The 14,157-nt window shown below is 38.1% G+C and overlaps 3 protein-coding genes and 1 non-coding gene across 4 annotated transcripts; 2 read left to right on the forward strand and 2 right to left on the reverse strand.

The window, feature by feature from the left end:
* Positions 1-1,302: 1,302 nt before the first annotated feature.
* Positions 1,303-3,513, forward strand: LOC131005429 (cold-regulated 413 plasma membrane protein 2-like). The gene is made up of 4 exons (XM_057932424.1): positions 1,303-1,819; positions 2,672-2,779; positions 2,893-2,963; positions 3,063-3,513. The coding sequence occupies exons 1-4, from the start codon at positions 1,632-1,634 to the stop codon at positions 3,314-3,316; spliced, it is 621 nt and encodes a 206-aa protein (XP_057788407.1). The 5' UTR covers positions 1,303-1,631; the 3' UTR covers positions 3,317-3,513.
* Positions 3,514-3,818: 305 nt separating this feature from the next.
* LOC131005350 (probable CoA ligase CCL6) lies at positions 3,819-8,792 on the reverse strand. Its single transcript, XM_057932272.1, has 19 exons — positions 8,529-8,792; positions 7,602-7,665; positions 7,367-7,456; positions 7,152-7,208; positions 7,013-7,061; positions 6,852-6,928; positions 6,557-6,596; positions 6,381-6,475; positions 6,138-6,302; positions 5,941-6,051; positions 5,774-5,861; positions 5,616-5,682; positions 5,454-5,529; positions 5,260-5,377; positions 4,926-5,171; positions 4,631-4,770; positions 4,311-4,493; positions 4,115-4,234; positions 3,819-4,040 (listed from the first exon to the last, which is right to left on the reverse strand). The coding sequence occupies exons 1-19, from the start codon at positions 8,672-8,674 to the stop codon at positions 3,993-3,995; spliced, it is 1,980 nt and encodes a 659-aa protein (XP_057788255.1). The 5' UTR covers positions 8,675-8,792; the 3' UTR covers positions 3,819-3,992.
* On the forward strand, positions 7,705-7,778 carry TRNAI-AAU (transfer RNA isoleucine (anticodon AAU)). Its single transcript has one exon. It is a non-coding gene; the product is annotated as a tRNA-Ile (tRNA).
* Positions 8,793-10,901: 2,109 nt separating the features above from the next.
* On the reverse strand, positions 10,902-13,312 carry LOC131005394 (RING-H2 finger protein ATL65). The gene is made up of 2 exons (XM_057932360.1): positions 11,398-13,312; positions 10,902-11,299 (listed from the first exon to the last, which is right to left on the reverse strand). The coding sequence occupies exon 1, from the start codon at positions 12,762-12,764 to the stop codon at positions 11,568-11,570; it is 1,197 nt and encodes a 398-aa protein (XP_057788343.1). The 5' UTR covers positions 12,765-13,312; the 3' UTR covers positions 10,902-11,299; positions 11,398-11,567.
* Positions 13,313-14,157: the final 845 nt, after the last annotated feature.

Consider the following 14,157-nt stretch of genomic DNA (forward strand, 5'->3'; position numbering starts at 1 on the left):
TATTTTCTTATTCACTGACTGTTGTCAAATAATTTATTTGTTTCATATTTTTTTCTTGGGTAAATATCATGAAATCCCCTGAAGCATACTCACTTTATCAAAAATACCCTGAAACTTTCAAAATGTTCTCTAAACCCTCAAACTATCAGGCTTTTATCAAATATATCCTGCATTTATTTTTCGGTCACTAAAAACGTGATGTAGCTCGGCAGATGCCACAATGTAATTTATATTCTATTTTTTAAAAATGCAATGGCAAAAACGTCGTCGTTTCGTACCATATCATTTAAAAAAAATCACTCTGAAATTTAAAATTCACTCCTATCGTGTTTGAAATTCACGCTAATAACCTAGAATTAGGGATAAACACGATAGAATATGGTAGAAAACAAATTCATTTTTTTCACGTCATAAAAAAAAAAAGAATATAAATTACATTGTGGCATCCGGCGAGCCACATCATCTTTATGGTAACAGCAAAGTAGATGCGGGATATATTTAATAAAAACTTGATAGTTTGAGGGTTTAGAGAACATTTCGAAAGTTTCAGGATATTTTTAATAAATTGAGTATAATTTAGGAGTTTTGATGATATTTACCTTTTTTTCTTACACATATGACACAATCATATTTGTGTAAGGAATGTGAAGAATTTTCAAAAAAATCAAAACATCTAATGGAGCGCTTATTTCAATGATGAGAGTTACATGTATTTTTAATAACAAAGTGTTTGATAGAGACTAAAGCCCACTTGATTGCAAATGTGTCTGATTCTCAGTTGACATGCAAATAATCAACTACATATTTCATTAAATTAAACGCATTTATATGATTAGTAAAATCGGTTATAAGAAACCGTTGATCAGATAGTGATGATTCATCAAAATCTCAAAGTAGTCGCGTGCACGTAAGGTTCTTTATCTTATAATACAAATGCAAATTAAGGTTTACCATCCTACTAATAATATACCTATTTTAAGACATACATCACATTTTCAAACTTTGATGGCAAAATTTGCCATTCGATTATCTGATACCCAAAAAAGTGGATCCAGTCTAAATCTATAAATAAAATTAATTTATTAGGAGACCCACCATAAAAATTAAATTATGAATTACGAAACTTCTAATTATGAATTAATGAATTCTAATTAAAATATATATAATAATAAATAAAGGAAAATTGGATTGCGTCGTCCGCACCCTAATTCGAGTCATTTATTAGGTTCTTGTATTGTTATTATCGAAAATGTAGTTAATATATGAAAATGGACCACATTATTATAGCTAGGTGGCAAAATGTAATTTGCCAATAATATAGTGTTCAATTTGCTATATTGTGGAGTGAGTCGGCAAAGATGAGAGAGAAGCTGTCAAAAGTTGTCAGTTAAGATCGACGAACTCATCCATCTACCCAAATTATTGAGCTCCACGTGGCGGTTCCATAGCCATTTCCCAATCAATAGTCGCCACCTATGAAAAATATCTCTACACTACTCCACTTTGACGGGCTGGCTTGCGCAAATCTTCAATTGATCATTCCCTTCTATAAAAGCTGAGCGCATCAAGGTTGTGTTAAGTCGCATCTGATAGTGTCTTGAATTAACAACCGAATTTTCTCGTGGAGAGAGATGGACAGGAAGACGAGTTATTTGAAAATGAAGACTGATTCTGATTTGGGAGCAGCGAGTGAGCTGCTCGGTTCCGATCTCAAGGATGTTGGGACCGCAATGAAGAACTTTGCTAATCATGCGATCAAGCTAGGCAGCCTTGGATTTGGGACTTCATTTCTCAAATGGGTTGCTTGCTTCGCTGCAATGTAAGTGTTTTTCTTCATCTTTTGATTCTGATATTTTTGCATGCTCTGGAAGTTTAGGTTTTGTTTATTGAATCAATTATGAGGTGATTGGATTGGATTGGATTGTGGAATAATATATTGCGAATCATGAAATGTTTTAGTGAGAAGTGGTAAATTAAGTGTGGTGATTTGGAGAAAGATTATGAAAGAAAAAAAATTGGGGAGTTAATTAGGTTATAGGTGTTTGGACGTTTACTAATTGGTTGGTGTTCTGTTATATTGGGGGTAGATTTAGTCGTAGTCTCAGACTCTCATAGTTAATTATGCTTATTTTTAGCATCATGTTTTCATCGTCTCAAATCTGGATCAACTCTAAAATTGATGGAATCATGTCTCCTCTCTTATGTGAAGATTGCAGTTTGTGCTTGTGATTGGTTATCTTCAGATGTAATGAAATGTTTTCGATCAAGTTGTGATTTTTGGATGGTGTTAATTCTGTTCATTAGGATTGATTTTTGTAGTGGATGCATTAAATATACACCTTAGATTCGTGAACATAATAGTCTTTACAAAATGTTAAATACAATATTGAAGTTGGACAACACTATGCTTCACACAAGATTTGTGCATAATATGTTGTTTTTCAGATAGAACCACGCAAAGGTTTGATCACACAATGGATAACATAAAGTTATACAGAAAGGGGTAATCAAGTCATATCTAAGCTAGCTTTGGTTGTAATGACACAATAATTAGTGAAAAACCTATCCTTTATTGCCTTTTGTTTAACTCTATCTGCTTACACATTCTGTTTAGAACATAAACAGTTTCCATATCCAGCTTGTAAGCTTCTTCTATGAATTTGATCTGCAGTTATTTACTGATCTTGGATCGTACAAACTGGAAAACCAACATTCTCACATCCCTCTTAGTCCCATACATTTACCTCAGTCTTCCTTCATGGTTGTTCAGTATACTAAGGTACTCGTCCTCGTCCTATATAACCCTTATTTCTTTTTGACTCTATCACATCTTCTTTCTGCTCTTAACAAATTGGATGATAATTTGCTATTTTCTTGATGATCACATTGCAGCGGAGAGATTGGGAAGTGGATTGCTTTCATCGCTGTTGTGTTACGCCTCTTCTTTCCCAAGCATTTTCCAGGTATGATCACCATTCGTACTTCAAAAAATGTCTGTTGCAACACTCAAAACCAAGAATTCTTGATATGATCTTTGACCCCTCTCTCTCTCATTGCTGCAGACTGGTTGGAAATGCCTGGATCTCTGATCCTGCTCCTAGTGGTGGCTCCGAGCTTCCTTTCAGGTACCGTAAGGGGTGGCATCATCGGACTAGCCATTTGCCTGGTGATCGGATGTTACTTGCTGCAGGAACACATTCGAGCATCCGGAGGGTTCAGGAACTCCTTTACCAAGAGCAATGGCATCTCCAACTCTATTGGGATACTCCTCCTCTTCGTGTACCCGGTTTGGGCGATCGTGCTTTACATTCTTTAGACCATTTAAGGAACTCAAATGTCATGCTTCAGTTTTCAGTTCAGACAGAGACAGTGTGAGATGTGTGTATCAATGTTTGGAAACAACTGTTTCTGTCTTGATTGCTCAACAGGCCTATTGTCTACATCAGTCAGTGGAACATTGTATGTTCATTTGTCTTTGAAAGAAATAAATTTGTGCACAAGCTATCCTTTTTATCCCTCTCTTGTTATGTTTGGATTGAAGTATTTGTTCGGAATGAATTCATTTTGAACCTCCACAAAAAGCACATAAAAACTGAATCATGAGAATTTTTTTGTTGATTAGTCGCACCTTAAAGGTCGAGTTTGTCATATTATTCAGAAGTTGGGTTTACAAACTTCCACCTCGAGTAGCAGCTGTTGGTATCCATGGTCATAAAAAATGAAAATACAAAGATTTTGATTTCATCAAAGCTCAGCAGAAAAGTTTGTACCATTGCCTTCTCGAGTTGTACCTTTGAAGGCAAACAGATAGCCATTCGTTTGCAAAACATGAAACCATTTTATTCTTAGCCTCCATATATATATGCAAGAAAGAGAATTCAACAAAGTTTATCTTCATATTAACATATAGTAGAACGAGCTTGTACGAAAATGCTGGGTAAAATTGCTTCAGAAACTCCAACCATCTTCACCAAGGTTGATGCAGGCGGCTCCTATGGTTTTGTACCTTTAGCTTCACTGTACAACTGATCAATGCAGTCCTGCATACATCACAACATGTGTGTCAGTACAGCAGCATTCGACAAAACAAATTCAGCAATCGAAACAGACGTACCTTGTAATGCTTCAGCAACTGTGGCCTCTTGAGCTTGAACGTGGGAGTGATCAAATCCCGGCCAATGTCGAAAGGAATAGGCTCTAGGCGAACGGCCCTCAACATTTCAAACCCGCGGAGCTGAAGATCATATAAAGAGCGCATATAAGTGAGAAGTGTGGACGCGTCATAATCAGAGAGTAAATTATGAGCGTACATTATGTTGTTTTGCAGTCTTGTTGAGCTCGTCTAGAATGTATTTTCTGGCTTTCGGGTTATTGCACAGGAGCGTGAAATCCCCTTTCTCGCCACTATTCACCGCCCAATCTTCAAGTGCCTTTGCCTCCGGCACCACCACAGCCACTAGAAATGCCTCAAAACTGCTACCGTACACCCAAATCTACGGCCACAAATGGCTGCAGTTAGTTCAATGAACAAACAATCAAGGGGGGGCTTCAGCACCCCCTACCAATTTTTATTTAGTAAGTTTTCAACTTTAGCACCCTTCACTGCCTCCAAACAATTTCTGTGACTTACCGATGTAATAAGAGGGCATCGTGAATAAGTGCTTTCTAGACTTTCCACAGCAACATATTCGCCTTGTGACAGCTTGAATATATTCTTCTTTCTGTCTATGATCTTCATGGATCCATTAGGCTGCCATTCCCCAACATCACCTGCATTTTTGTCACTTCATACTTTCTTTAGTGTCATGAACGCTATGTCAGCACACGAGGGATATTTAGGTTCATTTGCAGTTACTTTATAGGTTAAGTAAAAGAGGTTCTATTTGAACCACACTCTATATACGTATATAGGTGAAGAAGAGTACCAGTGTGGAACCAGCCATCCACGAGCACCTCATTGGTGAGATCTTGGCGTTTATGGTAGCCGGAGAATAAGGTGTTTCCCCGGAGACAAATTTCACCTCTGGGAAGGGCAGAGAGCGCATCATATCCCATCTCAGGCACGGACTCGAGCCTTGCCTCGATCGTTGTCATGGGAACCCCCACCGAGCCTATCATAGGGAACACGTTGGCTATAGATGTGAAACATCCTCCACAACTTTCTGTGAGGCCTAAAGGAAAAAATTCAAGCATTTGTTTCATCAACTAAGAAGAGGCAAAAGGAAAGGCCAAAGTTGTGAGGTTAGCCAAACAAAATACCATAGCCCTGTGACAAGACACAGCAACATGTCACCCTCAAGAACTCCTCAATGTGCTTAGGTAGAGGTGCAGCTCCGGATAGCATGAGACGAACGCGTCCACCAAATCCTTGTCTGATCTGAAAAAACCAGACCCTGTTTAAGAACAAGGCGAATGAGCAACGCAGGTGAGAGGAGAGACTTAAGAAGGGTAACCTTATCGAAGACGAGCTTGTCCAATAGGGGAGATGCTTCCTCTTGTCTGAGCCCTTTCTCCAGATTCCTCAGTTTACTGTGAAGCATTCATTTGTTTATCATCCTTAGATTCAGTTGGAAAATGGAAATAAAAATGATTTACGCGTGCAAACTAACACCTACTAGCTGTATGCAACATGGAAAAGTGACTTTTTCAGTGAACCACCAGCTGAAATCCTGTCCATTATGCCTGATGATGCATACCACCAAGGAAATGTAAAAAACATCGTGTGAGAAATATGCTTCCTCGATCTTGTAGGGAAAAAAAGAAGAAGCTTAACCTGTGTATATTCTATCAAAAACTCTAGGAACACCACAGAATATAGTTGGCTTCAAGACAAGAAGATCCTCAATCAAGAAACGAATATCCTGCGAGTTCAACGCAATGCAGCTTTAGCCGAGACATCAAATGTACAAAATCATTGAGTAGCACTAGTATTGATCATACCCCTTGCCAAAATCCAATGGATGAGCCAGAGTAAATACAATAGGTCTCGATGATTTGATCGAATATATGAGCTAGAGGAAGGAAGGAAAAGTACACGTCCTCTTCAGTTCCCTGCAGAGTTCATGCTTTTAGTATACATTACTACACAACAAGGTTAAGAAGTATCAAACAAGAAAGTAAATAATTCTGTTTTTTACAGCTTTGTCTGTCTCTCGGAGAAGTTGATCCATAGACATGACTTCAGACATAAAAGCACCATTAGATAGAATGACCCCCTTTGGCTCCCCGGTCGTGCCACTGGTGTACATTATCGTCAATGTATCTGTCTTCTTCTTTGGAGGAAGATCACCGTCTGAATTCCCCTGCAAGAAGTATCACACGAAGTCTAAAATAAGGCAATATTATGTACGCTAAGCATTTCTTTGTGATGTCGTGCTAACCAATAGAGCAAACTCTTCCCATGAGTAGCAAGCGACACCTAGCTCTTCAGCCGCCTGCTGCTGCTTACTAGAAATGTCTCCAAAGCTGACAATAGCTTCACAAACGATCACGTCTCAGTTAATCAGAAAAAGAAAAAATGAGGTGAATTACGTACATAAGTCATGAGTTCACCTACTTTTTAGAGTTGAGGCACATTTGGAGAGACATGTTAGTATCTGCATAAAGATACAGAAATAAGACAATTTTATACAAAAATCCATTCTTTCTTTCCTTCTCAACATCAACTAAAAAGCTTAACTTACATTCGCATGATAAATTATGTTTTACTATCAAGTGGTATTCAAGTAGACAGAGAGCAAGAAAAGATGGAAATAAAAAATGTAAGGGAAGAGACTATTGATCAACAAAAATGGTAATATATGAAAACAAATACGACACACAAAAATCGAAGATACGAGAAGAGAACTCACAGCAGGCAACTTGCTTTCATGGACAAAAGCAATGGAAACTTCAGCATGGTTGATAATGAACTCCACTGCATTTGCACCTGCAAACATGAACTCAAACATATTGCCATTTCATTCCCTACTAAAATTTCCAAAAAAGGAAAATTAAAAATGAGCAAACGTACCGAGTGAATCGTATAGTGGTACATATGTAATAGCTTGACTATTACAAGCCTGCAGATGAATGAAACGAGATAGGTAACGCTGTATAAAAAAGAAAATAGCAATAATAATTAACACGATCAAACTTCTCGAGCTTTTTACCTCCATTGCCATGATCCACTCAGGGCTGTTAACTCCATATATGCCACATTTATCGCCCTACACACAAACAACTTTTAGACATTATTAAATGGCAATGTAATAATACCACTTCATTTTTCTATCACAATCTTATATTATAATTCAATACATATGTGTTAGTGTTTTGTAACATTTTTTTTTTTGAGAAAACAAGGGAGCAAAGAAGAAGTACTAACAGGATTGACGCCACGGCGTCGCATAGCAGAACCAATGGTAATAGTTGTATCGTAGACTTGCTGGTAAGTTAGCCAAGTGTATGCACCCGCCTACCATTTTAAGCGATGTTACTAATTTTGTTTTGATTATTGCATTTGGACATAGATTTTAATGATAACATGAATTTTGCATATAGAAATTAATAATATTGTAAAATGAAACATAAACTAAATGAGGGTTGGTAATAAAAGATACCTTTCCATCCTTGACTTGACGGCGACCTAGCATCGGGTTCTTTGGAAATTTCTTCACGGATTCACTATAATCAATTTATAAATTTATTAAATTTAAATAACGTGGCCTATTAGCTCAGTTGGTTAGAGCGTCGTGCTAATAACGCGAAGGTCGCAGGTTCGAAACCTGCATGGGCCAATTTTTGAATTTTTAACAATTTTTTATTTCTTTTAGTCCATTTTCCAATTTAATTTAATCTCCCGTTTTTTTCTTCTTTTATTGTCTTTAATCTTTTTTCTTTTAGTCCATTTTCTAATTTAATTTAATCTCACGTTTTTTACGTTTTTTTTCTTCTTTTATTCCATTTTCTAATTTAAATTAATCTCACGTTTTTCTTCTTCTTTTGATCAGAAAAAGTTGCCTGATTAAAATACGGATCGGGTAATCCATCACCTTCCAAATCATGAACACTTAATTAAGTTGATTTATTTGATCAATTATGCATCATCACTCAAATTAAATGCTTCCTTAATATAATATTCTATCACACATTTTGACTTTTTTATTTTATTTTTATCTATTACTCCATTCGTCCCACGAATCTTGATACATTTGCTTTCGGCGAAAAAATTAAAGAGTTGTAGATCAATGTTTTAAGTGTGTAGGTAATGAAGTAGAAAAATGATAATGAATCATAACTAAGAACCCTTACTTTTAACTAATTGTTACTATATTTAAAAATGCATCAAATTCGTGGGGCGACCCAAAAAAGAATAAGCATCAAGTTTTGTGGGATGGAAGGAGTAATACTTCTTACATATATTTAACACCAAAACGTAACAAGATAACAAGACACAACTCTCATGATTCAAAGTTCTAAAAGAAAAAAATTGTAATTTGCAAAACAAAAACATTGTGTGTGTGAAGATAATAGAGAGACATGCAAACCTGAAAAATTCCCATGGAGAGTTGATTGCAGGTGGAATTTCCATGAGCCCATCCTTTGCATAAATGCAGCGGTAGGCCGGCCCCACCGACGGCTTCCCGTCGGCCGGCGGCCGCCCTTCCTCAACCTTGACCACATAATCCCCCATTTTCCACCTCTAGAGAAAAAGTGGGAAAAACAGAGTTGAGAATTGGAGGAGCGTAAGCGTGAGAGAAAGAGATAGAGATATAATAAATTTGGTGGAATACATCTCAACTAAATAAAGGCAGCCTTTATGAATGAGAGTAATTCGATGCTTTTACAGATGAGAAGCCAACAGAATTCATTTATGCTGGTGGTTGAGCATTTTGCAATTTTTTTCTACATTTTCCCACTGCATCACACACACTCCATGTGGATCTTTTAATTTATTGTGTTACTACTTTATGAGAGTCTTACTTTAGCTTTGGAAGCCTAATTATTTGTTTTGGAAGAATCGTGTAATAGTGAAAATATTACTCTCTTCCCTTTTTAATATGCGTTTTTAAGCCGTCAAAATTTATATATTTATATACTGTATCACAATTCACACACACTCCTAATTATTGCATTACCAATTGAAAAAAGTAAAACAAAAACAAAAACAAATGCTTTCATCGTAAAATTCTAAAATGAAATAATTATTTGAGAATAAAATTCATACCAAATAAAACAGTACTTATTCGAGGAAACAAAAATAATTGTTTGTGTGCGGGTGTGTTGACTTAGGAGTAGGCGGTTAATGCCCAAGACCCGAACACCTGGGTTCGAATCCTTCGTCAGCTGTCTTTGAATTTCTTTATTTATTTATATAATTTATCATATATATATATATATGATAATTGTTTGGAAAATTATATAATGGAATTTGGGCTACACGTTCAATCATGAATAAAGTTGATTACAGGAGATGAATTTGGGAGATTTAAAGGTTTGCATTCATACTACTTCAAATCTTTTGTAGCTCCCTCAACCCCTAAAATTTGGTCTACACGTAGTTTGAATTATTATTGGACATTAGTTGGAGCATTTAGGTCAGCAAAAATATAACGTTCATTTATGAGTGCGCAAATTAGATGAGACCAATAATAGGAGTACTATAGTACTATATATCGAACTTTAATTAGTTTTACTTATATTAATGAGGTGCCAAGTTAGATACCAGCATATCACTATGTTACACATATTTGAACAGAGTGATAATGTCATACAGTTATAAACTTAACTTATCATGCATCATTGAAAGCATCAAACGTCATAATTTTACAACAAATAAAGTTCATAATTGTGCCTTTTATGCTAATACCCGAATTCCTGTGCAATGATTCAAGATTATTGACATCGAACTATTATTAATGATTTTTAAGTACATTCAGCATATGGGAAAATTTAAGTTGGTGGACCATGGGCCATGGCCGTATTGATTTTGGCCCCACTTGAAAATATGTGTTCCGTAAAAATATTGAAAACCGAATTCTTAGATTTATAATTAGTTATTGTCCTACTCATATTAGTAGTTGAAAGTTACAAAATCTTTATATCCAAGTCACATAATTACATAAATGTTGAATATCTTTTCTTTTAGCCCCAAATGTTGAATATCATGATAATAAATTATTTTCAAATTTTGAGGATAAAGACAAGCGCGTTTTATGGGTTCGATTGACTATGCCTTATGTAGATGATGTTGAATTGGAATAAAATTAATAAATCGAGATTTTGTAAATCATTATTTTTTGAATTCAACTTTGGAGATGCCACACTATATAATTTAAAGTTTTAAACCATTCTAAACTCGCTACAATTCTTCTCTCCAAAAAAAAAAAAAACTCGCTACAATTTAGTGTATCGGTTTTTTACTAAATTAATGATTAGATATGTCTCCAATTGTAAAAATCAGAATATTTCATTTCTTGGGAAAACTGATCATTTTTGTGTATAGGTGAATAATTCGCATGATTGCTAATTTGCTATTAATCGGGTGAATTATTTGTTAATTACCTGTACGTCCTACCCCATTAGCCTGTGACTGCATGTCTAAAAAAGCACCAACAACTTCATTACAAGTGCCACGTAAGCTACCTCGCTATGCCAATTCATCTAAATCTTCAACTTTATCACCAATTTATTCACAAATAATGCAAAAACCGGAACCATATTCTTGACCAATTCTTGACCCCAGAGACTTTAATTCTAGCACACAAGAAAACTTTCAATCCGATGTGTCAATTTTACATACAAAAATAGAGATTTTTAAAGATTTGTAGTGTGGGAAAGAAGATTTTTAAATTCCTCTTTTTGCCGAAGTTGTTCCTATAATCTTCTTGTTTTTCCCTTTTTCAAATTGAGATGTTACCTTTTAAATGTAAAAGTACAAATATATCAACATCCGGAATCATTACATCAACCATTAACTAAGAGAAAACAAATATAAAGGTAAGTGCTCACTTCTCATTTGAACCTATGATTACAATATCATCGAAATTGAGCACCGATCAACAAAAAATCCCAATTTCACAATCCATCCAATTAATCACATAATAGTCTCGATCAACAATTGTACTCACCAAAGATTTGACCCCAAAAAGCAATCCAATATAGTGCTAGCATGCCCCATTTGTTTCAACGTTCAAACACAACCATTTTTAGTGCTCCACTTCCAATTGTCGGATTTTCCACCACCTCCATCTCCGCCTCCGCTGCGGCGACCACCGGCGCAGCGAGAAGGTCGCCGCAGCGAGAAATTCCCATCCATCTACAAGAGTTGCAGCTCTCAGCATTAATGATTCTTGGTAAACTCTCCCCACCAATCACGAAAAAGAAAGGTATAAACCTACTTATACATATACGTACAGATATAGCGAGACAGCCCGATTCTTTAAATGCGCCCCTCCATTTAATGCCGCCTTCAGTAATTCCAGACACGCTATTAAATTTCCCACATGAGACTCTTTTAATTTCCTTTTTTCTTTCCACACCATTTTTCGCGCCTTCATCCTCAGCCATCCACGTGTCGCCCATCCTCACCGTCTGCTGAACCTCTCCGGCGACAGAAGCGCCTCCGGATCGCCGCTCCGCAGCCGGCTCGACGAGAACACCGCTGCCGCCGACGACCGCATGAACATCGGGCTGGCGAACGATTTCGTCCGCCGCGACGAGCTGCCGCCGCTCGACAGGCCTCCCCGCGCGCTCGACTCGGACAGGGGGAAGAAGCTGCCGATGCTCCGCCGCCGGAAGAATGGGGATTTCATGCCTCTGTAGTAGCGGAATGAGAAAACCCTAGGTTTCGTCAGCGAGCTGAACGGCGAAGGGCGTTTGCTCCACACGCTTCCTCCGCCGCCGCCTCTCCGGTACCGCCACGGCGAGGACGTCACCGGCTCCAGCACTAATCTCTCCGATCCTAAATTCCGCTCGAATCCGAACGAATACGATCGCTTCAACAGGAAATCGCGGCGGTTGAACCTGTCCTCTGATTGGTTGTAATTCCGCCGCGGCGAGGGTTCCTGAGTGATTTCCCCCTCCGTAACCGCTTCCGATTCCGCCGAGATTTCGGTGAGAGGCTCCAAAATCGTGCTCTCGATGATCATGTCGTCGAGGCTCGGCCGGATCCTCGCCGCCATCAGCGGCGTGAAAGGCGAGTCCGGACGGAAAATTCCGGCGCGACAGAGCGGGCAGTTGGCGTGCGACCGCAGCCATATATCGATGCAGTCGACGTGGAAGGCGTGGGAGCATACCGGCAGCGTGCGGACGTAATCGTTCTCTTCGAACTCCAGCAAGCACACGGCGCAGTCGTAGAAGCCGCTCTTCCGCGTGTAGACGGACAGAGGAATGCCTTTGATGATCGATTCGTCGAGGCCGTAGGGCGAGAGCACGTGGAAGGCATCGGTCGGGTCGTACGCATACGGCGGCGACTCGATGTCGCCGGCGGAGGACGACGGGACGTAGCGCCGCCTCCGCCGCCGCCAGCGCCTGTAGCGACGGTAGGCGTGGATGAAGTGACGCGAGAGGAGGCGCGAGTAGGTGATGATGACGAAGGCCGTGGCGATTATGACGACCATGGCGATCAGAGGGGGGCTGAAGTCAACCGGCAATTTCGACGGTGGGGGGGAGGCGAAGTCGGACGCGGACGAAGGCGGTGTCTGTTGTGAGGATTTGGGAGAAGGAGAGGGCGGGTGCCATGGGTGGGGCGCCGGAGCAGGGGGCAGAGCGTGGTGGCGCATGGTGGTGAGGGTTTTAATGGAATGTGGAAATAATGAGGAAAGGAGTGAGTTTGTTAAGAGTTTTGTGGGCGTTTGCCACGTCGGATTTAAGGTAGTGGGAGAATAAGAAGGTGTCTGTGACTGTCTGTGTCCGTGTCTTTCCCCTAAGACAAAATTTCATTTCGTTTCACTGATTCAACTTCAAGCCTTGTCATCAATCTCATCGCAACGAATGCATGAGACCAACACCGCCGTCGGTTCCCGCCGGCCGCCCTTCCACAAACATCACAACAAAATCCCCCATTTTCCACCTATTTTCTATTTTATTTAAAAAATTAATTGAGAAAATTGGAGGGTGATGGGGATAGTCATAGAGCGATAATAAATTTGGTGGAAGACGTCTCAACTAAATAATGGCAGCCTTTATGAATGAGAGTAATTTCGGATGAGAAGCCGACAGACTTCATTTAATTGTGGTAGTTGAACATTTTGCTTCACTACATTTTTTCCCACTGCACCACCATGTGGATTATAATCTCTTGTGTGTAAATTTTATAAGAGTGTTTGATTTGTGCGTCAATTTTGGGATTCTAATTAGATAAATATATGAGTTCAAAATGCATTTTCCGTTTCTCGACAACCACTTCATTACTTGGTTTTGGCAATTATTTTAGCAACTTAGACTTTATTATTGGATTCATATCGAGTTGGGGGTATATGGTAATAATGTGATATTCAAAATTCTGAACAACGAAGTGAGACTCGTGAATGAATTAAAAACTATTGTTTAGTGGTAAAAAGATTTAATTTTATTGTTTTGTGAAAACGACTTTTTTTTACTGCTAATATTGAGTTCGTGTAAGAACTGGACTTATAAAATACTTTTGTGATAGTAAAAAAAAATGAATAGCTATTAACAAAATGTTATAGAAATACTTATTTTTTAACTATATTCATGAGTATCAAAGAAGCCTCGAATATATATATTTTTTTTTAGGGAAGAAGCCTCGAATATATATTTAATTGCGATAAAGTCTTTTCCTACTTTAAAATGAAACTCTGTAACTGAATAGCTAAATAGACCGACATTACATCACATCAGTGTTATAAACAAGTATACTATAGATAAATTTCAATCAAATCCAGTACACATCTTCGGATTATAATAAAAATCTTTGACCAGCATAATAATTAAAATTATGTGGCTGACCAGATCGTAGCTGACCAGCTTCTATCCCATTAATAAATACCGCAATATTATGCGATCGGAAAAAGAAGAAAACTTAAAAAAATTCAATTTCATGTGATTAGGGATATGATTTATGAGCCTATGACTTGGTGGAGTAGGTGAATTTAAATTCAATTTGTTGTGATATGATCTTCAGATCTCACAGCGAATCCACGATCACGATGA

Source organism: Salvia miltiorrhiza, chromosome 1, assembly GCF_028751815.1.
Source record: "Salvia miltiorrhiza cultivar Shanhuang (shh) chromosome 1, IMPLAD_Smil_shh, whole genome shotgun sequence".
Taxonomy (NCBI): Eukaryota; Viridiplantae; Streptophyta; class Magnoliopsida; order Lamiales; family Lamiaceae; genus Salvia; species Salvia miltiorrhiza.